Raw genomic sequence first — 22565 nt, 5'->3', positions numbered from 1 at the left:
GGGAATATGACCATGGCTGTGTTCACTTCCTACACTTCGAAATATTAAATATAGCAAATGACTCATGCATGGAGTACTAAATGTAGGTAAATAAAAAAACTAATTGCATAGTTTTGATGTACGTTGCGAGACGAATCTTTGAGCCTAGTTAGCCTATAATAGAACAATATTTACCACAAACGAACAAAAAGTTCTACAATACGCTACAGTGTCCGATGTAACTTTTTTTACCAAAATTTCGCTGCGTCTTGTCTCTGCCCCCGGGTACGTATACCATGCGTGAATCTTTTGGAAACCGGGAACGATTTCACCCACCGGGCGGGTCCGCGCGCGATTTGTCCGAGCTCGGAGAGAACATTTCATGGTGCACGAGATGGGTGGTGTGGCGTGGCGCATGATCGGAGGAGGAAGAACCAATCATGCAGCAACGTCTGCCGCGGCTGGGAGCGGGAGACAATCTGCCGTCCCCGTGGGACCCCGCGACCAGCCACCCCCTTTTTGGGGCGGCTGATACCCGTACGTCACGAAACAGGCGCCATGTCGATCCACCAGCATCTGTCATGCAAATTGATATTCACCGCGTTCGGCAGGCTGGAGCTGGAGGCTGGAGCTAGAGTGGTGTGAGAGAAAAACACTGTTAACTAGCTGGTGGCTGGAGGCTGGAGCTGGAGTGGTGTGAGAGAGAATTACTGTAGGGCTGGAACCCTACCCACCAGCCGAACACAGTGATTGGTTGGTACTCATCATGCCGGAAAACGATGCAAATTTCTTGACGAGAAGGCTTAAGCAAAACTCAGGAGAACAAATGTTCAAAACCTCGACACTGTCAATGTGAGTATAGGTCCGGCGCCTGCAGGATTCTTTAACTCGAGACCGTGGTATCAGGCGCTTAGTTAAGCTCAGCGGAGCGATCCTTATCTAGGCGCCGGGGAGCTGTCGCGATTCCACCGTCCGGACACGGCGTGATCCACGGATCAGCACAGGAGCCCATCAACCCCCGTCGTCCGGCAGTCCAGAAGGCCCCCCAGCTACAGGCTACGTATTGTACGTCCACGACCGGCACGGCGAGACAGCCACCGACCCAACAGCGACCACCCCACCCACCCACCTCGTCAGCGTCCGCAGCGGCACAGGCCACGGGCACCCACCACCGGGGCACGGGTGAAATGGCTGTTTTTTCGAGTTTTTCACGCCCCCCCCCCCCCCCCCCCCCCCCCCCAAATCTCTTCTTCGTCCCGCACGCACTCCCCCCAGGGCTCGCCAAACCACTAGCCACCCACGCCACACCACCCTGACCGAGTCCCTGGCAGGGCGAGCAGTTGTTTGCGGCGTCCCACGCCGCGCTAAAGCGAGGAGCGCCAGCACCCGCACGCCGCCGCTTACGGACAACCGAGGCCCAAAACCCCGCAGCGCTCACGGGCGCCCCACCAGGACACTACTACTCTCGCTGCCCGCCCCGCGCCCCCCGCACCGCTCCCTGCTCCCCGCTACTGCGGTGTCCTCGGGCGGCCGCCATGGCGGAGGTGGCGGCGCAGCGCGCCGTCGCCGCCGGCGTCCCAGCGGGGGGCGGCGAGGAGGCGGACCTGGCGGTGGCAGCGGCAATGCGGGGGCGCGGGGAGGTGGACACGTCGTCGCCGTTCCGGTCCGTGCGCCAGGCCGTCGACCTGTTCGGCGGCGGGGCCGCCGCCGTCTCCCAGTGGCGGCACCCGCAGGCGCCGCCGCCCTTCCAGCTCCGCCCGGAGGTCAGTACCACCGGCCCTCGCACACGCAGCGCGCGCCCCGCCCCGTGCCTTTCCGCTACCGGTTTTAGTTTATGCAAAGCACCGAAGTGGACTTTGGCTTTACAAAGCGCGGCGGCGGCGTGCTCGGTTGCTGCTTTCTCCACTGCTTTCTTTCCTTTTTCCCCCCAATCTCCGCTGCCTTTTATTTTCAAAGCGCTTTCACATTTCCTGATCAATTTCGTTTGAGACTGGCCGCGGCTCGACGGATTTGAAGGGAGCAACAGTTCGTGACGCGAGGGGAGATTCTTTCCGATTCGTTGTGTTCCGAGCTTCCGACGTTGTTTCGGCCGCTGATGTTAGGTTTTTGCTTTCAATTTGGGGTGGGGGGCATACGCCAATACGCCATCATCCCTTTCGGCGAAGTTGGTGTGGTGTGTGGGCGATTGTGACGTGACCTCGTGGGGACTTGGGATCAGTCTGGCGCCGAAGGGAACCAAATGCATCATGGCATTTAGTAACTGCTAGTAAGCTGGATGGCCTCTTCGGCCCGGCATGGCGAGGAATAATGGTCCGCTGTTGGATCTTGATGCTGTTAGGTTATGAATTATGAGCAGTCCGCAGTCTATCAGCCTCTCAGGCTCTCACCTTGCCTGTCCACAAGATCACAACCTGTTGAGAAATTGCTTGTATCCTGGAAATGGAACACATGAGATAGGGTGGAGCAGAAGTGCAGAACAGGATGTAAAGGGTTAACTGACTAGCAAAGATGAATTACTAGAGATCATTACAGTTAAAATATTTCGCCCAGCGGAAATAACTTGCTAGTGTTTCCTATTGTGAGGCTAGCGCTGTCCAAGTGTCCAATATACTCTTATCAGTGACATTTCCCATGGACTTGCCCTCAACACAGGGCTAATTTGCCTGGGGTCTTGGTTTGTCAGAACTTGGAGGAAGTTACGGTTTTAACGCCTGAGTTGAGGAGAAAACACCAGTAAGCTGTTGGGCATTGTATCAAGGTCTGTGAATACTACTATTAATGTGTCGTCTGATACAGGCACTAGAGTGGAAGTGCTTAAACAAGAGTACAGGAGGTGATGCCGACAACAATTTGGCATTAGCCGAACACATGAGGCATCCCAATATAATGATCCTATACAGGACATGAGCGGCGCTGCTGCATTACTAGTTGGTCTCTGTAGATGTGATTTAAGAATCAGAAGGCGATTGGATTTTTCCTCTTTTACTGTTATTTCATAGTCTTTCAGTCTGTGATTCAATGCTTTTCAGTTTTTTCTCCCAAGTATGCTTTCTTACAAATTGCACATTGAGGACCGAGGAGTGATACAATTGCTGTTTGGTTGGCTATTGACTGCCACATCCTTCATAATATATATGGAGATTTTTTTAGCATATTCTTCAAAGAATGTGTTCTCTCTCTATGCATTTTTCTGTTCTTCATAGATAAAATCTGTATTCTTACTCTGTTCACGGACACAATTTCTTTCAGGAAGAAGAACTTATGAAAGTTGAGGAACAAACAGTGAAGCTGGAGATGGAACTTTTTGTTAAGGAAAAGGAAACATTTAAGGTCTTGAAAGAACTACAGGAAACAAAGCAGGTTATCGATGGCTTGAAAGTACAAATAGAGAAGGTAACAACTGAGACAAAAAATGTTGCGAAAGGTCATGCTGATATGGGGAAGGTGCATCCACTTCCTGCTATCGAACAAAAATCCAGTAGCCACATAGAGCCACCAATCCAGAGTGCAAAAGGTACACAGTCCCCACTAACCACATTGATCAAGCTGAATCAGGCAAAAGCATTCCTTAACACGGATACTGTCAACATATTAAAGAGCGAGATAGAGAAGGAGAAAGCATCGCTTGAGAAAACCCGTGAAAGGTTACAGTCGAACCCAGGGAAGGCTTCATCACTAGAAGCAGATTTGACGAAAACCGTTGCGCAGCTGCAAGCAGTAAAAGCTCCACAACCTGTCCTTGAGCCTTCTGAAATCTGGTTGCAGATGAAGCACTTAAATTCTGAGAAAGCGAAGCACAGGAAGGTGTCAGAGGATTTGAAGAATGAGATTTATGAATTAACAGCTGCAATTGAGCACACAAGGTCTAAGACGAAGACCCTGCAGTTCAGGATCGTCATGGCCGAGAAATTGAAGGAAGCTTCGCAACGTGGAGAAGCTGTTGCTGCTGCAGAGATGAAAAACCTGAGCAACGGGCAGGATCTGAGAACTACTACTTCCGATGTCACACTCTCAGCTGAGGAGCACTCTATGTTTGTGCTCAAAGCACAAGAAGTGGACGGTGCGGCTAGGAAGAAAATCGACGCGGCAATGCAAGAGCTAGATCAGGCAAACCAGTGTAAGCTGGAACTCTTGGAAAGAGTAGAGGAAGCAAGGTCAGCTGTTGAGACGAGCCGGAAGGCTCTGGAGGAGGCCCAGAAGAGGGAAGAATCTGCAAACAAGGCAAAGCTAGCAGCTGAAGAGACGCTCCGGAAGCTGCGGTCGGATCAAATAATCCAAAACTGGCGCCCGATCAACAGCAACTCCACGAAATTCAAGAACACGGCGGCGGCGACGCCCCGGCGAGCGGGCTCCGGGATGTACGACGTGAACGGCCTGAGCCTGGTGACCGCCGGACCGAAGAGCGTGAAGACGGTGTCCATCGGAGAGATCCTGAGCATGAAGCTGGACCGCGAGCTCGAGGCCGCCAAGGCCGCGCACGCGAGGAAGAAGGTGTCGCTGGGGCAGATCCTGAGCCAGAAGGTGGAGGTGTTCTCCCCGCTGAGGATCGACCACGACGGCGCGACCCGGAAGCAGTTCCAGCCCAGGCGGAAGAAGATGGGCTTCGTCGTGTACGCGCTGCTCCTCGCCAAGAGGAGGCACAGGAGGAGGCAGGCTGCCGCCTGCACTCATGGTCATGGCGGCTTCAGCTAGTTGAGTTTTGTTCGTCAGTTGTACTCGGTAGCAACCTAGTAGTTTACATACTTTTAAGAGCTCGGAATAATTGCCGCCTGTGTAATTAGCTGGATGCATGAACAAAGTTGGTATTTTTAGCTGCTGCGCCCTGTTCCGGCCTCAACTCCGGTGTAAAATGTTTCATAGTGTGATAGGAGAGTACAAGGGAGTATATTCGCTCTGTTCGGTAGCAACCAACCAACAATATTTTTCTCTCACACCAAATCAGCAACAATCAGTTAGCAATATTTTTCTCTCACAACAAATACAGTAGCCACTAGTCACAGCCAACTGAACAGAGTGATTCCATAGCTGCAGTGTGTTCTAGAACTGCGAGTAGAGATTTGCCGCCGTGTGAGCCCACCCCAATCACAGCACGTCGACTGTCGGTGACGTGTGTGCTTCCGACCTTCCGTGGACCGTGGAGCTTGAACTGCGGTGTGCTTGATACTCGACCATGGATGGGTACCGTATGGCTGGCCGCGGTCCTTCGGGGTCGCTGGCTTCCTGCTGTTGGCTGCGCTGCTGCTGCAGCAGCAGCCTACACAGCGAGACAGGGGACCTGATCAGCAGCGACCATGATGGTGTCCCTCGACCGTTGAAGCGATGATTGGCTCTCTGTACGGCTCCTTTCTGAATTCTGATTGGATTAAGTCCATTTTACCCCGATGTTGTTAAAGAGTCCAAAAAGCCCCCCGAAGTGCAAAACCACACATACAAGGTCCCCGAAGTGCTGAAACCAGGTGAAGAACCCCCGTACTCCATTTTCCCCAGTTTTGACACGCTGACCAGCCACGTCGGACTCCCGTTTCCACATCACCCCGCCTCCACGTCACCCCGCCACCACGTCGGCCGCCCCCCGCAGCCAAAACCCACCCGCGCCCTCTCTCTCCCCCCCGCCTTCTTTTTCCCCTCCCGAACCCTAGCTCCGCCGGCGGAGGGCCAAATCCCGGCCGCATCCCCGGCGAGCCCGTCCAATCCGCCTGCCGCCCTCTCAATCCTCCACTTCCAACCTCCATAACCCCCTCCCTCTCCGACCCCGCCGCACCCAAGCTCCGTGTGCGGTCCGACGGGTCGTCCAACGTGGTTGCAGCGCTGAGGAGCTGAAGATGACGAGCTCCGTGCAGTCCGGCGGGGCGTCCAGCCGGTCATCGTCGCAGTCGCGATTGGGAATCGATGGGGTCCGGCCTCGTCGCCCATACCGTATAGGGAGGGGCCATTGGAGTACTTCCCGCCGTTCCTTTGCCGGTGCGGAAAGAAGGCACCACTGTGGATTTCTTGGAGCGATAAGAACCCTGGGAGGAGGTACTACATTTGCATGAGATCCCGGGTAAGCCAAACCAATGCACCTTAATTTTGTTTCAAATTTGGGATTCTGTCCATTGGCATGAATTTCAGTCTTTCTTGTGTAGGATGGGGGTTGTGATATGTTCGCCTGGGCTGAAGAATCGACCACGACTCCATTTGTGCAGCAGCTGCTTCGTGATTTGCGGGACATGGTTTGGCGTTTAAGAAGGGAGGGGATAAACCTGTCGGCAGCATTAGTTGAAGCAAGAGAGAATTTTGAGCAGGCTGCCAATGTCCATGCTGCAGAGGTGCTAGCTATGAAAGCAGAACTCCAACTGAAAGAGAAAGAAGTTGCAGCAGTGAATGAAAGAGTTAGGAAACTAGAGAGGGAAAGAATGATGCTTCTGTTTGCACTTGTTGTGGGATGTGCAGCATTTGTGGTGCTTAGGCTCATGTAATCTTTGCTGGAATCATTTGAAATGCTTGACTATGACTCAGCGTCCAAGTTGTAAATGTACTTGTCTGTGCAATCCAGAATCCTTTGTTAGTTTGTTAACAGATAGCATGAACCGAAATTGAAACATAGGCCATAATTTGGCATGTAGCATGAGCTAACAGATGAACATAGGCCATAAGTTTGGCACAAAATAACATCACAAATGCCATAAGTTTGGCAGGTAACATGAGCTAACAGATGAACATAGACCATAAGTTTGGCAGAAAATACATCACAAATGCCATAAGTTTGGCAGAAAATACATCACAAATAGACATTGTCTTCTTAGAGGATATAGGTTTTCACTTGTCAGGTGATAACAACAGTCGTGGAAGAGGCCTTGCCCTTCTTGGTGTAAGTTTCTTTCTTCCTGGTTCTTGAGCCATCACTTCAGCACTGGCATGCCCAGATGTCACCTGCACTATCACTTTGGAACTTGCTTGAGATGTGGGTACGTTAGCCTCTAGGCTCAATGTTCCAGAACCACCTTGCAATGTTTTTATCCTTGCAGTTGCTGTTGTTTTCACAACTTTTTCCTGGTACAAAAATAAGCAATATGTGAGTGCTGCAACCCAGCTTATGTTAGTCAAAAAGGAATGAAATAGGGAAGGATACCTTGGTCACACGTGCAGTGTTGTTTCCAGAAGAATACTTCTGTCTTTTTGTTGACACAGAAATGGTTGCTGAGGCTACTTCATTATTTCTTTTTGTCCCATTAGTTGCACTTTGCTGGGAGCCATGGACTACAACCTGTGAGAGGGATAGTAGTAAGGATCCTAGTAGTAATTAGTGATGAACATAGAAAAACTTTGCTGAAATGAAGCAGATGTCAGCTTACCATGGCATCTGGCATAGCCGAAGGTGTGGTATTTGGGGCTGGAGGCGAAGGTGTGGCATTTGAGGCTGGAGCTGAAGCTGTATTGTGCTGGCTACCACTGAAACCACCTGGTTCTGATGTCACCTGGTTTTGGCTGCGGGGGGCGGCCGACGTGGTGGCGGGGTGACGTGGAGGCGGGGTGATGTGGAAATGGGAGTCCGACGTGGCTGGTCAGCATGTCAAAACCGGGGAAAATGGAGTACGGGGGGTCCTTCACCTGGTTTCAGCACTTCAGGGACCTTGTATGTCTGGTTTTGCACTTTGGGGGTTTTTTTGGACTCTTTAACAACATCAGGGGGTAAAATGGACTTAATCCATTCTGATTTGCCCCCCGTGCCGTTGTGGAATGCGGGGCTATTGTTCAGTAGAGATGGAACCGCAATTGGGCCGATACACTAATGGGCCAAATGCTACCAGCACTCACCGATGGGCTCGCGCGTTCTCCCCCAACAGGCCCGCATGTTGGTTTAGCCCACGCGTTATCCAGGGCCCAACGAGCCCACCGCCCGCGTACCGGAGCGCGCGAAAACCCACCTCTTCCCGCCACACCGCGCTCGAACTCCCGCCGAAACGCGCGCCCTCCGTCCCCAGCTTTACCCCCAAATCCAAACCCACCCCACCCGCCCCGCCGCCGCCCCCATTCCCGCGACCCCTCCCCCCCTGCTCTCTACCTCCTCCGGCCTCGCGCTCCGTCCCCGAAGCGGCAGGCAGCCATGGACGTCAACGAGGAGGCCATGGCGGCGCACAAGCGCGCCTTCCTCGACTTCCTCGACCAAGACGTAAGCCCCCCTCGCCGTCCCTAGCGCCGCCGCCGCCGCCGGTTCGCTGGGTTCTCGGCTCACTTCGTCGCTTCCCTCCGCAGGTGGGGAAGGGGGTGTACATGCAGGCCGTGCGCGACATGGTCCAGAACAAGCGCCACCGCCTCATCATCGGCATGGACGACCTCCGCAACCACAACCTCGACCTCGCCCGCAGGTGCCCGCCGCCGCCGCCTCCCCTTTCTTGCCCGCTCGTTCGTTCTTCCTGAATCCGGATCTCCTGTTGGGTTTGCTCCTGGCTGATGCCCTGCGTGTGAATAGGGTGATACGGAGCCCGGGGGAGTACATGCAGCCGGCGTCGGACGCGGTGTCGGAGGTGGCCAGGAATCTGGATCCCAAGTTCTTGAAGGAAGGGGAGCGCGTGATGGTGGGCTTCTCGGGGCCCTTCGGCTTCCACAGGGTCACGCCCAGGGATCTCATGTCCTCTTTCATCGGGACCATGGTCTGCGTCGAGGGCATCGTCACCAAATGTATTGACTCCCTCTGCCTTTCAGGAGAAAAACAACTGCATTTTCGTTGTCATGGCTCTAGTTCAAATCATACTACTTGTTGGGGTGCATTTGGTTCTCGAGGTACTAAATTGCGGTCAAAAATTCTTGAACAAGTTCCAACTGAACTCTAGCATTTCTTCTGGGCGTGGAGTGCCTTTTTGGTAAAGGAAAACTACAAAAAAGAATGGGTATAAATTGACCTTGTTAGCTCTGTTCCAGTAATAACTGAACATGATTTTGTTATTGAACTTTAGCATTGGATTTACTTTAGTCCATCACTTATGTTGTGCATATACCACGTACTAATTTGATGCTATCTACTGTTCTATTAAACTGTTACTCTGTGCCATCAATTTGCTAATGCATAAGCATAGATAGATACAAGAGGGTTCTAGTGAAGAACCTATACACCTTGAGTGCTGATATTATCCCTTTCTCCTTAAAAACAGGCTCTCTGGTAAGGCCAAAAGTTGTTAAGAGTGTTCACTTCTGCCCTGTGACTGGGGAATTTCTCTCGCGAGAATACAGGGACATCACTTCTTTTGTAGGCTTGCCTACTGGCTCAGTTTATCCAACAAGGGTATGATCATACTATTTTTACTCTTGCAATTTCATTCAATGAACCCCGATTGCTATTTTGTTGTAATGCTGCTAAATTTGGGATCCTTAGGATGACAATGGTAACTTGTTGGTCACCGAGTATGGAATGTGTGAATACAAGGATCACCAGACATTGTCCATGCAAGAGGTGCCAGAAAATTCTGCGCCTGGACAGCTCCCAAGAACTGTCGATGTTATTGTAGAAGATGATCTTGTAGATTGTTGCAAACCAGGTGATCGTGTCTCAATTGTTGGTGTATACAAGGCTCTTCCAGGGAAAAGCAAGGGAAGTGTTAGTGGTGTGTTCAGGTAGTTCAGCTACTACCCTCACCAAACCTGGCTTCAATTTACCTATTTCTATTGCTCGATTTTTTTAAACCTATTTTTGAAGTATGATGTGGTTTTGTATTACTTTGCCTGTAGAACTGTCCTTATCGCAAATAATGTGTCACTTCTTAACAAAGAGGCAAATGCACCTGTCTATACTCGCGAAGATCTGAAGCGGATGAAAGAAATATCAAGGAGAAATGACACCTTTGACCTGCTGGGAAACTCAATTGCTCCATCCATATATGGTCATATATGGATAAAGAAGGCAGTAGTACTATTGATGCTCGGTGGTGTTGAGAAGAATCTGAAAAATGGAACTCACTTAAGAGGGTTAGTGACATTTCAGATCATTGTTGATATATGATTTCACTGAGTGCAATTAGTTTATTTATATCTATGCTACTTTGGCATGCAGAGATATAAACATGATGATGGTGGGAGATCCTTCTGTTGCAAAGTCCCAGCTCCTAAGAGCTGTCATGAACATTGCCCCTTTGGCTATCTCAACAACTGGTAGGGGTTCATCTGGTGTTGGTTTGACTGCTGCAGTGACTTCTGATCAAGAGACTGGTAAATTTTTCGACTCTACTTATTGTGTTTCTGCTCAGATCCCTTGAAAGGTACGGACTAAATTCCTATTTCAGGGGAGAGAAGGCTTGAGGCTGGTGCCATGGTTCTTGCTGATCGTGGTGTTGTCTGCATTGATGAGTTTGATAAAATGAATGATCAAGACCGAGTTGCTATTCATGAAGTTATGGAGCAGCAAACTGTAACCATTGCAAAGGCAGGAATACATGCCTCACTGAATGCGAGATGTAGTGTAATTGCTGCAGCAAATCCAATATATGGAACTGTAAGCTCTTAACATTTTTTCCCTTGTTCCAAAAGCATGTTCCACCAGTTTGATTGTTGTTCCTGACAAAGATTTTGGGCTGTATGACAGTACGATCGTTCATTGACGCCAACAAAGAACATTGGGCTTCCAGATTCACTGCTTTCCCGTTTTGATTTGCTTTTTATTGTTCTTGATCAAATGGATCCTGAGATTGATCGGCAAATTTCAGAGCATGTTGCGCGGATGCATAGATATTGCACTGATGATGGAGGTAACTTTGTTGTTGTGCAGTCACAACAGATTTTTTTCTCAGGTCTTCAATTCTTTTCATTTGCTCAATAAAAGGAAAAAGTTGTAAACTGCAGGAGCAAGGTCTCTTGATAAAGCGGGATATGCTGAAGAGGATGATGGTGATGCTAATGCTAATGCAGCTATTTTTGTTAAATATGATAGAATGCTCCATGGTCAGGATAGAAGAAGAGGCAAGAAAGCGAAGCAGGACAGACTAACTGTCAAATTTCTGAAGAAATATATTCATTATGCGAAGAACCTTATTCAACCAAAGCTCACTGATGAGGTAAAGTTTCCAATCCTGGATACGGAGCCATAGATGTGCATTAACATTAGACGTTTTTCTCGCCCCATGGTAAGGCTGCTGCATGTGTCGTTAGATGTGCATTGAGATCGGGTACCATGAGACCAGACTCTTATGTACAACATGGATCTCAATGCATAACTGACACATAAAGACACTGCTTATATGTGCCTCACCGTTTGGGTGAAAAAGTGCCATGAGTATAAAGTTTGCATTACAATGTGGCCTTGTTAGGGCTGCTACCTTTTCTTCCTCTTCAATACACTTTCTGCAAGAAAGAGAATCTCTTTTCTTACATAATAGAAGCTCTTGCTTCAGATCTATCATGGCATTCTTCTACTACTGCAGGCATCTGATCATATTGCTACTTCATATGCTGAGCTCAGGGATGGTAGTGCAAATGCAAAGGTTTGATTCAAGAATGTCTTCCTGCTGTCATGTTAATGATATATATGTTTATAGTTGTCATTTGCTCACCAATGCGTTTTACAGTCTGGTGGTGGTACACTTCCAATCACAGCAAGGACATTGGAAACCATAATTCGTCTGTCTACTGCTCATGCCAAGATGAAATTGAGACATGAGGTAGTTTGTTTGTACCATGTTATCCAAGTAGCCTACCTACGTCAATAACCCTCTTTATAAACCACAGTTCCTATTTCTTTGCTCACAATTTTCCTGAAACTTGACCAAGAAATCAAGAAATTTATCCATTCTACAGACGGATTGACTTTTTAGAAGGATAGCTAAGCCATTTGTACCTGTGGAAATCTGATTGTGACAACCATATCTTGTGTTACAGGTTCTGAAATCTGATGTTGAGGCTGCATTGCAAGTTCTAAATTTTGCAATATACCACAAGGAATTGACTGAGATGGAAGAGCGTGAACAAAGGGAAATGGAGATGAAAAAGCAAGCTGATCATGATGCAGGTGCAAATGATGGCACTGCAGATGGGAATGGAAGGTGATTTTACTAACTTTATACATATAGCGTCCATTTGTCTTAGATTTTTTAAGAACTATGTAGCTCCTCATTGATGGGTTTATTTTCCATTTGTGCCTTTGTTCCCTTTTTAGCTTTTATCTTCTCTTCGTTCAGGTTCCTATATAAAGCTCAATTTTTCATCTAAAATATCTCTATTCTTCGCAGCTCTGGAAATGATCCAATGGATGTGGATGTAGGAAACGCTTCAAGTGATCAGGATATTCCTGCAGAGAGGTTACTAAATAATCTTCAAATCAGATTCCTCAGCTTTGTTTTTGTTTTATGTTTACGGCTGATCATTTGCTTCCCTTGTTTTCGCATCATCTGCAGAATTGAAGCATTTGAAGCAATTCTGGGTCAGCATGTGTTGGCAAACCATGTAGATCAAATATCGATTGATGACATTGAGCAGACAGTTAATAGAGAGTCAGCTGCACCTTACACCAGACGCCAAGTAGAATTTATCTTGGAGGTATGAAAAAATCCTACTCTGTTTAAGGCTTGCCATATAATAGCAAGTGTGTTGGGTTGTATTAAAACTTCTTTTCCTTCTGCTTTCAGAGGATGCAAGATGCAAACCGGATAATGATACGAGATGGCATAGTTCGGATCATATAACCACCAAGATTCTTTAACAGTGAACCCAATGATCAAGCTGTGTCATGGTGACCTAGTCGTGTAAAACTTATCCAGATTGTCTGGATCCAGCTGATGCTCTGCATCTGTAACCAGCTATTAGTTGAAGAGTTTGTTTCTTAATGTTAATCGCCAAGGATTGAGATCATTGGTTCTCTTCGTACTTTTTGTTCATGCAATGTAATGTACCATTTCTGACCTAGTGACATTTATTAACTGATCATGATTAGTTGTCTTTGGGGTTAACTTGCTATTTCCAGTCAGCTGGACGCAGCTGCTTCTGGTTTGTTGGATGCAGAAAACAACTACTAGCTCAGATTTTGTACTGGGTTGGAAATGTGAGATTGCAGTGCATTGTCAGCAAGTAGTAAATTGGGAATCCTGAAATTCAACAAATAGGTTGGCAAATTCGTGAGTCCATTTACAGTAAAAGGCAAATAGGGTGCTATCAACCATGATCTTGCTTGTTCGAGCTGCTGCTGCTTCCAGTGGGCTAGCCCATTAGCTCTGCATGCAATCTTCAGGACGGCTTCCTTGTTGGTTGTTGCTAGTTTGCTGTGCTACAAGTATGGATGGGGTAATGAGCAGTGACTAGAGATGCTTATCAGCTGGAGTTGGGATTATTAGTTTAAGAGAGGGAGTCAGGGAGATATAGCACTTCTCAGTCATAGTAAGTTAATAACTGGCCACTTTGAATCTTATACAAACATAAAAATCATAAACTACATTATTTCCCTGAATAGCCTTTCTTTTCTTTCACAGCGATCATATCAGAAAACACCAGACATCACTTTTGTTCATGCAGCAGGCAGCCTTTACAATGTTAAAGAAAATGGATAAAGAAAAATGGGTAACAGTAGGTCCCACATTTACACTAACAGTGCAAACTTATGCAAGTTTTGCAGTTAATACTTGTCTAAAAAGCATATTAATTAGTCAAGACACAGTAGCAAACTTGGCTATCGCCTTTCATGGTGGCAATGCTGAGAACGTACTGAGTCTATTACTGCTGTTGTGGAAATGGTGGCACTTGCCGCTGCCCTGCATGTCTAAGTATACGTGACTGCTGCTGATTACCCTGTCATGCCCACACAATATCCTCAAGCGATGGCCTAATGCCATCTGTCATCAGCTTCTGGTACTCCAATGTGTCACCATTGGTCTTCTTCAACTCGACTAATACAAAAGAAGGAGCAATCTCGAACATCGCTGCATCGAGCTCAAGAATACCCTTTCTTCCTTCCTTGCTTGCGGCCAATTTCAACACGCCATCGTCCTTCTCTGTAACTTTGAGCTTCAAACACCTGGCCAACTCCTTCAGTTTCTCAAAGATAGCTTCTGCTGAATGGTTGGAAGTAAATCGTGCCTCCCTTTGGCTGTAATTTTCATCAAACAGACGGGAGAGATTAAATCCTGTGGAGAGGGAAATGATGTCGAATGGATTCAAGTTCACCAGCTTCAATGATCCTTGATTCCTCTCAGAACCAACGCAGTCGGTCAAGCCAGAGGTGATAGCTTCTGTGCAAGTCTTGTTGACTATTTCAGTTTTCAGCACTGCCAACCCAAGGGGTTTCCTGTACCAAGCACTTCTCTTTATCCTTGAGATGGGTATCCTAGTATTAGGATCTGGATTAAGGATTCCATAAAGGAGCTCCTTCAGTTCTGCAGAAAAAGACCGAGGGCATCTGTACTGAGCTTTTGAAATTTTCTTATACATCTCTATGAGATTTCTTTCATGGAAAGGGAGATAACTGGCCGCAAGCACAAACAGAATCACACCACACGACCAGACATCTGCCTGTGCACCGTTGTAACCTTTCCTGCTGAGCACTTCAGGAGCAACATAAGCTGGAGTACCACATGCAGTGTGGAGCAGGCCATCTTGTCTCTTCGACTCAGCTAAGGCACTTAAACCAAAATCGGATACCTTGAGGGTTTCATTCTCATCCAGTAGCAGGTTCTCAGGCTTCAAGTCAAGATGATACCTCGGCTGTGGCAATAGTCCACAGCACCAATCAACTGTTGAAAATACTTCCTTGCAGCCTCCTCAGTGAGCTTCCCTTTTGCTATTTTGTTGAAAAGCTCACCACCTTTAGCATACTCGAGAACAAAATAGATCTTGTTCTTGGTGGCCATTACCTCAAAAAGCTGCAGAATGTTTGGATGCCTAACCAATCTCATTATCGAGATCTCCCTCTTTATCTGATCCATCAGACCAGTCTTCACAATCTTATCTTTGTCTATAACTTTTATGGCAACAGTCTGACCAGTAGTAAGATTGCGGGCATAATATACTTTTGCAAAGGTCCCTTGTCCTAACAATCTCCCAATTTCATATCGTCCCATTAAGACACTCCTCTCTTCCATTATGCAAGCACCCGCACAAAATCCACACCCTCCTACAATTTACTGGTGACACGGAGAGAAAAACTAACCACCATCACCAAGCTACGGTCAAATGTGACATAAGCCCCGCGCCCTCATCAAAGCCCAACAAGATTGATTCAGACGAAAGGGAAGTGATCTGTTGAATCTAGATGGCCATTTCTTGCTACACAACATGATTCTGCATTTCTAGGTGAACCGCCTTCAGCTGGCACGAGCAAAACGGTATCTGCAAAATCAGCACATGAGTACTCATGATCTTTCAAAAAAAAAAAAGTTCACAACTCATGCATAAGGCAAATAAAAGAAATGCTACAGAACAAGCAGGGAAGTAGGATTCAGCAGCTGACAAAGGTATAATTCTTTTTTTTTTCGAAAAGACGAAGGTATAATTCCATGAAAAAAGAAACAAAGTGATATTTTCCCCCATATTTTTCGACAATGTTGTTTGCACCATGCATCTTTATCATATTAGTATTCGAGGAAGTAGCAAGGGCGTACTATCTATCTACTGCATGTAAAACGATCAAATCCTACAAGAAGCGCGGAAATAAACTGACCCGGGTCGCCTATACGAGAAAAATGGTTTGCCTCGCCAACAGCTCCTCCAAGCCTCAAAAAATCCCAATGCGCATCAAGGTCCAATCTCAAGGGTGGCAAATCGGCAGAACAACACAGGCCTGGGGAGAAAACGCACCTGACGAGGAGTCGCGGCTAAACGAAGAGGGGTGGAGGAGGCCGACTCAAATTCAGCTCGCCCGCGGCAGTCCATGGCATTCCAGGACCCCCCGCATTTCGCCGCGGCGGCAGAGGAGCGAGGCCGGCTTGCTCGCTTCGCGCGTCAGCCTCGTACCCGTCGCCGGACGCCGGCTTGCAGTCCACACGAAGGCGATCTGGGAGCGGCGCGGGCGGGTGATCTTTTACGCGGCGGGTCCTTCCACTTTTAGGATTTTTTTGGTAGGGATCTGCGGGTGGGATTTTTCGCGGCTGCTCGGTTTGGCTCGGCTGCTCGGTGCTTGGTGCTCGCGTGGGATTTTTATCAGATCCTCGGGCTCCACTGGCCCAACGGGCCATGGCGTCCGGTTTTGAACTGCCCAAGACGCCTGTGCTTTTCTCTTTTTTTTCCCCTTAAAGTTTGTTATTAATATAAAAGCCACTTGATCCGGAGCTTGTCTTCCAGCTCTCCAAATGCTTTTGGAAGTATAAGTAGGCACATATAAAAAGCATTTTTTAGGGGTAGTGGACTGCTTAGCTGGGAGTAGTGGGTTTGTTGTTCCGTGTCATCCTACGCATTTTCTTTCCTCACGCAACGATCAGGTAGGACTGCTCAGCAGATTGATTCTTAAAAATGATATTACGTTCAACAATTATAGATCAAAAATATAATTTGCGGATGCTTTTCAGGTCACACTACCTTTAGTTCGAGGCTACGGTGTAGCAAATTGATAACCGAAGCATTGTTTTTAAAAAAAAATCAGGGTGTCGCGTCCGCTTTAGTTCGAGCCTAGGCGACCCCTACGCGTCCGAGTGGAAAAAAAATCAGGGTGTCGCGTCCGCTTTAGATCGATAGGCGTCTGCCTTGGCGTGGTAGGCGTCCGCGCATCACCAAGGCGCAGCAGGCGGACCCGATACTCGCTGGGAAATCACGGCGCGCGAGAAACTGCAGCCCGTGCGGGAAGAAGCGGATCCCGCGCGGAAGATCCCGCCTTCTGCCTGCTACGCGGGAAGAAATAGAGAGGAAGGGATAAGAGCGCGAGTGGAAAGGAAGGCAAAAAGAGAGCAGGAAAAGAGTCACCGCCACCTGACCTGGAACCAGAGCCGCCGCCCGCCGCCGGCTGCAGTTCCGCCCTTCCCTGCGCGGCGATTCTCCCCGGCGGATTCCGGCACCCCACATCTCAATCTCGTCGTGCGCAGCTCGATTGATCAGGGCAGAGATTGAATTCCGGCAATTCCTGCCACGCCGGCGCCGCGCAGCTCGATTGGAGGCTTCGACGCGATGAACCAGCAGCTACTACTGCTCCGCCCCTGCATCCCAACAGCAGCCTCCTTCCCGCCGGCCCCCAACAGCAGCCTCCTTCCCGCCGGCCGCCTGCAAGCAGAGGTATGCCTCTCCCTCTCGCACTCTCCTGTATCCCCTTCCTCTGTCTAGACTGCTATATAAAAGTCTTGTGTGGCTGTGCCGCTGTGGCTGTATCTGTCCTACGCTTGCACGTGGCTGGCTTGCATATAAAACAGAGCACATGTCTGCTTGCTTAGTGGTCATGTTGTCTACTTGTGCTTTGGCTTTTGTATATACTTGCTTAGTGGCTTTTGTATATCCTAAAGTCTAGGCTAGGTAGTTTGTAAGGCGTCGCCTCGCGCCTTAATCGCCTAGGCAGCTGAGTGGTGGCATGTCGCCTCGCCTCGCCTTACCGCTTTAAAAACCATGAACCGAAGGGAACTGCTAGTCAAGGCATGCCAAGTTTCTAGAGTCCGGAACTATGTATTTTTGATGTCCATTCATTTTGCCTATTGGTCAATAAAGGAAGGAGTTTGAAACCAGAACCATTAGTATAAAAAGGAGATGGCACAATGTGGCCTCCTACATCTCTCTTGGAAAATACAATTTACTTTATTTATTACTCTTGCAAATCTTGTAACCTGAGAAATCCGGCCCAATTTAGATGTGGCATAATTGTGGTCCATGAGTGTTGCGTGCACATATTTAATATTATATTGTAAGTTGAGTAATAATGGAGTCAACATATAATCTTTGTCCTCCAGCTACATCTTTGGGAACGCGGTTTTGAAGGACGGGATGTGACATAACTCGCCAGAACTTGTTCTTTTTTTTAGAGAAACCCCGCCTGAACTTGTTTCAGTTTGTGGCACGGCCCATCATTTGTCATGATGTTACCAGTTGGGCCCCGGATCACTTACGAAGTTACGATGCAAGCGGCGATCTAGTTGGGCCGAACGTTATCCCACCTGGTCGATCAGTTTCTTTCGATCCACACACACTAGGTCGAGCTCGACCGCGCGGGCACGAATTGGGACACTGTGGAGACGGTACTGCCGATGCGTGTCGTCTTCCCCGCGGACACCACCCCGCCACTGTACCCGATCAGCTGCAGAAAAACACACGCACTGTCGACCGACGGGCGACGCCTCAGCAGCAGCCACGGCGTGGGGTGGGGCCGAGGCAGCTGCAAACCTGGCCGTGACTTGGGAGATTTTTACCACATCGAACTCACATCACACGCCCTGCCCTGCCCCGCCCCGCCCCGCCTGCGGCCGCGGCGCCGGCTCCTGACGAGACGGGGCCTGAAAACTGCCGCACGCGTTGTACTCCTGCTTCCTGCAGGTCGTCGTGCGGCGTGTCATTGCCATCGCCATGCATGTGGTTGCCGAGACCGGCGAGATCCGCTGGCAAACGCGCCGCGCTCTCAGATGCGCCATGCATGCACGGCTGCCGCTCGTGTCGCGCGGTACGGGGATCGCCGGCTTTTTCTGCTAGGAATTCCCGTAACGTGAGAACGCGACAGCAACTCGGCAAGTAGCAAGATCATGGAACCCCGGAGTAGGAGGGGCAATAGTTTTTTTTTTGGCCGAGAAAGGCGTAGACAAAATCATACTCCCTGTATATCTTAATAGATGACGTTTCAGACCAAACAATTGCACTAAAATTTCTTGTCTTAACGACAAGTAAAAAGATACGGAGGGAGTATATGAACAGTATGAACCGTGCCGCCGGGGGGAGAAAACAGCCGCAGCTTTCTTTACCACGGGCGGGCGCCCTGCCTCTCTGCCTGCCTGATTTGCCGGCGCGGCGTGCGCGCCTCGTGGTAGGGCCGCGGCGGGCCGCCCGATCCGCAGCGATGCGGCGGGGCATGGCGACGCAAGCGCTCACCTGGCTACACGGGCATTACACGGCAGCGCGGGTCGCAGACACGCGCCGCTGCAGGCCCGTCCCGACCCCCCCCCCCCCCCTCCCTGCCCCGCCGGCCGGCCCGGCCGCGGTAGGCCACACCACCACGCGCGGCGCGGCCTCGCCTCGCGCGCCCCGCCGGCGCCGGTCCAAGGCGCGCGCGCGCGCGCACGCACGCACGAACCCGCTCGTGCCACGAGGCTCATGCTGTGGCCCACGCGTGCGCACGCGCACGGGCCGGCGGCCGCCGGGCGGGGCAGGCGCCGTGGTTCAGGCTGGTCCTGGCCTCCCGCGCGCGCTCGTTGCGGGTGGCTGTTGACGCGCCGGTCGGACGGACGGGGGGCTTGCATCTGACGGCGGAGCCGCGCGCGCAGTCGTCACGGCATGTAGAGCTGGTTCCGGCACTTGCAGCGCCACGCCTCCGGGTAGTACTCGGTGGTGACGAGCACCCCCGGCGGCACGGACACGTGCACCGGGTAGCAGGGGCTGCAGCTGCCGCACTTGGACGTGCACCGCGGCGGGTGCGACCCCGGACCACCCGACAGCAGCCGCCGCCCGTAGCGGTGGTAGACCGGCTCCCGCGCCCGCACCTGCACCAACACACGAAGACCACATAAGCTGGGGTTCAATCAAGCTTCAGCCCGAGCATGGTCCCTGACCTACAAGCTACTAGTACGATGGTGCTGATTGCCCCAATAATCAGCAGTGACGAGATGTACGGACAGCGAGGTATGGCCTGCTGGTCACTACTCGCCCGGCCGGCGGCAACCCGCGGCGCTGGTGATCGAGACCGGCAGACTGGAGCGAGGGTCGTGCTGCGAGCGGATCACGACCTCTGCATGGGAGATCGATGGGTGCCCGCGCGGCCGTCTGGGACCGTACGTGCGTGCGATTTTGACATGCCGTCTGCCGCCGCATCAGGTGAGGCCAGCCAGCGCGGCGGTGCCCGGAGTACGTTACTGCCGGGGGTGTGGCCGGTCTTCGGAGCTCCTTCCACGTACATACGGAGGCCCAGATGCAGCAGTGCGGTGCCGTGTTGTGCGTGAACGGAACGGGACGGGAGGAGGGAGCATCGACGCGCGTACGTACCTCGGTCGCCACCGCCTGATCATCACCGGGATGGGCTCCTGCCGCCGCCGCCGCCGCTTCCTCCGCCGTCTTCCTCCGGAGATCTGTTTCACGGAGGGGGGACTGAAATGAGTGGTCACCAAGTGCAGCATTGCGCTAGAAAAGGGAAGCTGCAGTGCCGCCGGCAGAACATGCATGCTCGCTACATCTACATCCAGTGCTGGATTTCCACTCGAGCTATCTCAGCAAACTGAATCTGTACGTAGTCCAGTCCTGCAGCCAGTTCTCCTAGACGGAAAGGAAGAGAGAGAAGAAAATGCAACAAGAAGTCGAGAATCTCTGTAAAGAAAACCGAGAAAATGCAACAGGAAGTCGAGAATCTCTGTACTTCCATACAGAACTCACGAGAAAGCGGAACTCCTTTTTTTCTTCAGAAGAAGAACATGCGTTGAACAATTTTGCTGTGCGAAAGATGACCAAAGCTAGCTAGCTATCTTCACACACACACACACACACACACACACACACACACACACACACAAACTCACAAAGAGTGAACAAAGGAGGTAGCTCAGTTTACCTGATGCGAGCGCGCCGCCGACGAAGCAGAGGGAGACGACGACCGCCGCGGCCACGGCGAAGGCGCAGGCGACGACGCCGAGGCTCCGCGCGGACCTCCCCCTCCGCCACCCCGGGCTCCCCCTCTCCATGAGCCACGGCGGCATCATCACCCGAACCACCTGACCTCGACCTCTTGCCTCTTAACGTCAAGTAGCTCTCCCAAACCAGCGCGGATCAGAGCTCGCTGGAACGAATGGCGAAGGAAGCAAGGAGCACGGAGCCAGCAGCCAAATGCGGACCCGGAAGCGGCCGGGGGCCGGGGCGCGAGCGGGACACGGGGGGCGCGCGAGGGGATAGGTGGTGATGATGGTGGCGGTGATGAGCGGACGCGAACGCGAGGAGGCTGCCTGCCTGCCTGGCCGGTGTCGCCCGCACTGTAGCGCGCCACATAGGCGTCGCGCTCCAGCTCCCCCGGGCAGCTGATATAGCGGCAAGCCCTGCCGGCAACCAAAGCAGTCGGCTCCTGCACGCACGCTGGGGGCATTTAATATCGTGGGCGCGCCCACGCAAAGCAGCGTTCCGACTCGCGCGGCGCGGGCGTTCCAGCAGAACGCTGCCGCCCCCACCTATGCCGCTTTCTCTGTACGGCCCGCTTTGCGTGCGCTCCGTGGATCGTGGGCTCGAGACCTGTTTCCTCCTTCCAGAACGGGACGCGCTGCGCCCCTACCCTACCCGTAATACACCTGTAATCCTTGAGCTCCTGGGTTCGCATTGCATATAGTATTATTTCACCTGTAAAGCACCTGTTTCCGCTTGGGATTAGAGACGGCGATCGTTTCGGTCGGTCCTGCTGCGCACGGGGCGAGCAGGGACATCACGCCGGGCCTGGTCTGGACCACGCGCCGGTTGCATGTGTGCGCAGAGCTAGTCACTGTGGTACTCACCAGGCTTGCGCCATGCGTGTTAATGGCGGCCTGCCGCAGGTGGTCCAAGCAGCAGCTCGACGCGAGGGTGTGGCAGTGGCAGCCGACCGCGACAAGTCAACGGAACGGTAGGATGTTGGCCCGCAGCTGTTGGAATCGATCGACAAAGATCGGCCGGGGGGCGACGTGGAACGGAACGGGAAGGCGCGGCGGGGGATTTCATCTTGCCACTCCGCATGTACTACTGTGCGTAGGAGTGCTGAAGAAGCCAGGGTAGTTGGGGGTTTAATTTCAGGCCCTGATGTGGCGCGCTTCAATCAATACGATCAAGCTCGCTCCCGGCGCAGTGTGGGACGATGGGTTCAGGAGGAGTAGCTCCTCCGTCACTTTCCTCTCGCAGTGCTAATGGCGGCCGTCAAGGCGGAGCTCGTCCTCTCCTCGCTAATCATGGTGGGTTAGTTCTCTCCTTGTCATGCAGGGGCCCTGTATGTTGGGGTGGGCGATGCTACTCCTCGACACATCCGACTAAGGCCCCGTTTAGATCCTCCAAAAACTCCCCAAAAAACCAAACTTTCCATCACATCGAAATATTAAATGTAGCAAATGACCAATGCATGGAGTACTAAATGTAGATAAATAAAAAAACTAATTGCATAGTTTTGATCTACGTTGTGAGACAAATCTTTTGAGTCTAGTTAGGTCATGGTAGGACAATATCTACCACAAACAAACGAAAAGTACTACAGTGCAACTAAACACAGCCGAAGATGCAGAGAGCGATGGATAGGGCCTCTCGTGGAATATCTGTTCGCTAAACAAGATTCTGACCGTCGATCGTGCCGTGCGTTCGGCTAGCTGACAGCAGCATCATGGCCCTGCCCCAGGCCCCTGGGCCGGCGCACCCGGTCGAGACTCGAGACGGTATCGATGAATGAGGTCGTGCTTCCCACCCGTGGCTTGGTACACTACTACCAGAAGAAACGCGCCGTGAATGGGGAACAGCCGAACAGGCAACGTAAAGACGCCCATGATATGGAGGAGATCCTGGTCCTGGGACTCCCAATCAGACACCCCGCG

At 51.1% G+C, this 22565-nt stretch overlaps 4 protein-coding genes, 1 long non-coding RNA gene and 1 pseudogene across 5 annotated transcripts; 3 read left to right on the top strand and 3 right to left on the bottom strand.

Moving 5' to 3' along the window:
• Positions 1-1240: 1240 nt before the first annotated feature.
• On the top strand, positions 1241-4873 carry LOC120698365 (WEB family protein At2g38370-like). The gene is made up of 2 exons (XM_039981933.1): positions 1241-1742; positions 3229-4873. Exons 1-2 carry the CDS (start codon positions 1515-1517, stop codon positions 4669-4671), a joined length of 1671 nt encoding a protein of 556 aa, XP_039837867.1. The 5' UTR covers positions 1241-1514; the 3' UTR covers positions 4672-4873.
• Positions 4874-5568: 695 nt separating this feature from the next.
• LOC120698368 lies at positions 5569-6535 on the top strand. The gene is made up of 2 exons (XM_039981935.1): positions 5569-6022; positions 6105-6535. The coding sequence occupies exons 1-2, from the start codon at positions 6011-6013 to the stop codon at positions 6435-6437; spliced, it is 345 nt and encodes a 114-aa protein (XP_039837869.1). The 5' UTR covers positions 5569-6010; the 3' UTR covers positions 6438-6535.
• Positions 6536-6591: 56 nt separating this feature from the next.
• Positions 6592-7430, bottom strand: LOC120698369. Its single transcript, XR_005684823.1, has 2 exons — positions 7314-7430; positions 6592-7225 (listed from the first exon to the last, which is right to left on the bottom strand). It is a non-coding gene; the product is annotated as an uncharacterized LOC120698369 (long non-coding RNA).
• A 547-nt stretch (positions 7431-7977) lies between these two features.
• On the top strand, positions 7978-12890 carry LOC120698364 (DNA replication licensing factor MCM3 homolog 2-like). The gene is made up of 16 exons (XM_039981932.1): positions 7978-8131; positions 8215-8327; positions 8432-8640; positions 9111-9241; positions 9332-9570; positions 9685-9921; positions 10007-10161; positions 10236-10444; positions 10535-10697; positions 10792-11003; positions 11370-11429; positions 11514-11606; positions 11824-11987; positions 12174-12242; positions 12339-12480; positions 12570-12890. Exons 1-16 carry the CDS (start codon positions 8066-8068, stop codon positions 12624-12626), a joined length of 2319 nt encoding a protein of 772 aa, XP_039837866.1. The 5' UTR covers positions 7978-8065; the 3' UTR covers positions 12627-12890.
• A 484-nt stretch (positions 12891-13374) lies between these two features.
• Positions 13375-16015, bottom strand: LOC120698366 (annotated as a pseudogene).
• Positions 16016-19029: 3014 nt separating this feature from the next.
• On the bottom strand, positions 19030-21093 carry LOC120698367. The gene is made up of 3 exons (XM_039981934.1): positions 20585-21093; positions 20026-20108; positions 19030-19526 (listed from the first exon to the last, which is right to left on the bottom strand). Exons 1-3 carry the CDS (start codon positions 20730-20732, stop codon positions 19314-19316), a joined length of 444 nt encoding a protein of 147 aa, XP_039837868.1. The 5' UTR covers positions 20733-21093; the 3' UTR covers positions 19030-19313.
• Between the last annotated feature and the right edge of the window lie 1472 nt (positions 21094-22565).

Source organism: Panicum virgatum, chromosome 3K (assembly GCF_016808335.1).
Source record: "Panicum virgatum strain AP13 chromosome 3K, P.virgatum_v5, whole genome shotgun sequence".
In the NCBI taxonomy this organism is placed as follows: domain Eukaryota; kingdom Viridiplantae; phylum Streptophyta; class Magnoliopsida; order Poales; family Poaceae; genus Panicum; species Panicum virgatum.
The sequence above is the reverse complement of the archived record's forward strand: the minus strand, read 5'-3'. Positions and strand labels throughout refer to the sequence as shown.

Bases quoted from the DNA above. Each gene is read 5' to 3' on its own strand.
- LOC120698365 (XM_039981933.1), top strand. From the start codon at position 1,515: ATGGCGGAGGTGGCGGCGCAGCGCGCCGTCGCCGCCGGCGTCCCAGCG. The intron at 1,743-3,228 runs GTCAGTACCACC...AATTTCTTTCAG, and splicing joins CCTTCCAGCTCCGCCCGGAG to GAAGAAGAACTTATGAAAGT.
- LOC120698364 (XM_039981932.1), top strand. From the start codon at position 8,066: ATGGACGTCAACGAGGAGGCCATGGCGGCGCACAAGCGCGCCTTCCTC. The intron at 9,571-9,684 runs GTAGTTCAGCTA...CTTTGCCTGTAG, and splicing joins AGTGTTAGTGGTGTGTTCAG to AACTGTCCTTATCGCAAATA. The intron at 10,445-10,534 runs GTAAGCTCTTAA...GCTGTATGACAG, and splicing joins CAAATCCAATATATGGAACT to TACGATCGTTCATTGACGCC.
- LOC120698367 (XM_039981934.1), bottom strand. From the start codon at position 20,732: ATGATGCCGCCGTGGCTCATGGAGAGGGGGAGCCCGGGGTGGCGGAGG. The intron at 20,109-20,584 runs GTAAACTGAGCT...TCCGTGAAACAG, and splicing joins CGGCGGCGCGCTCGCATCAG to ATCTCCGGAGGAAGACGGCG. The intron at 19,527-20,025 runs GTACGTACGCGC...GTGTTGGTGCAG, and splicing joins ATCAGGCGGTGGCGACCGAG to GTGCGGGCGCGGGAGCCGGT.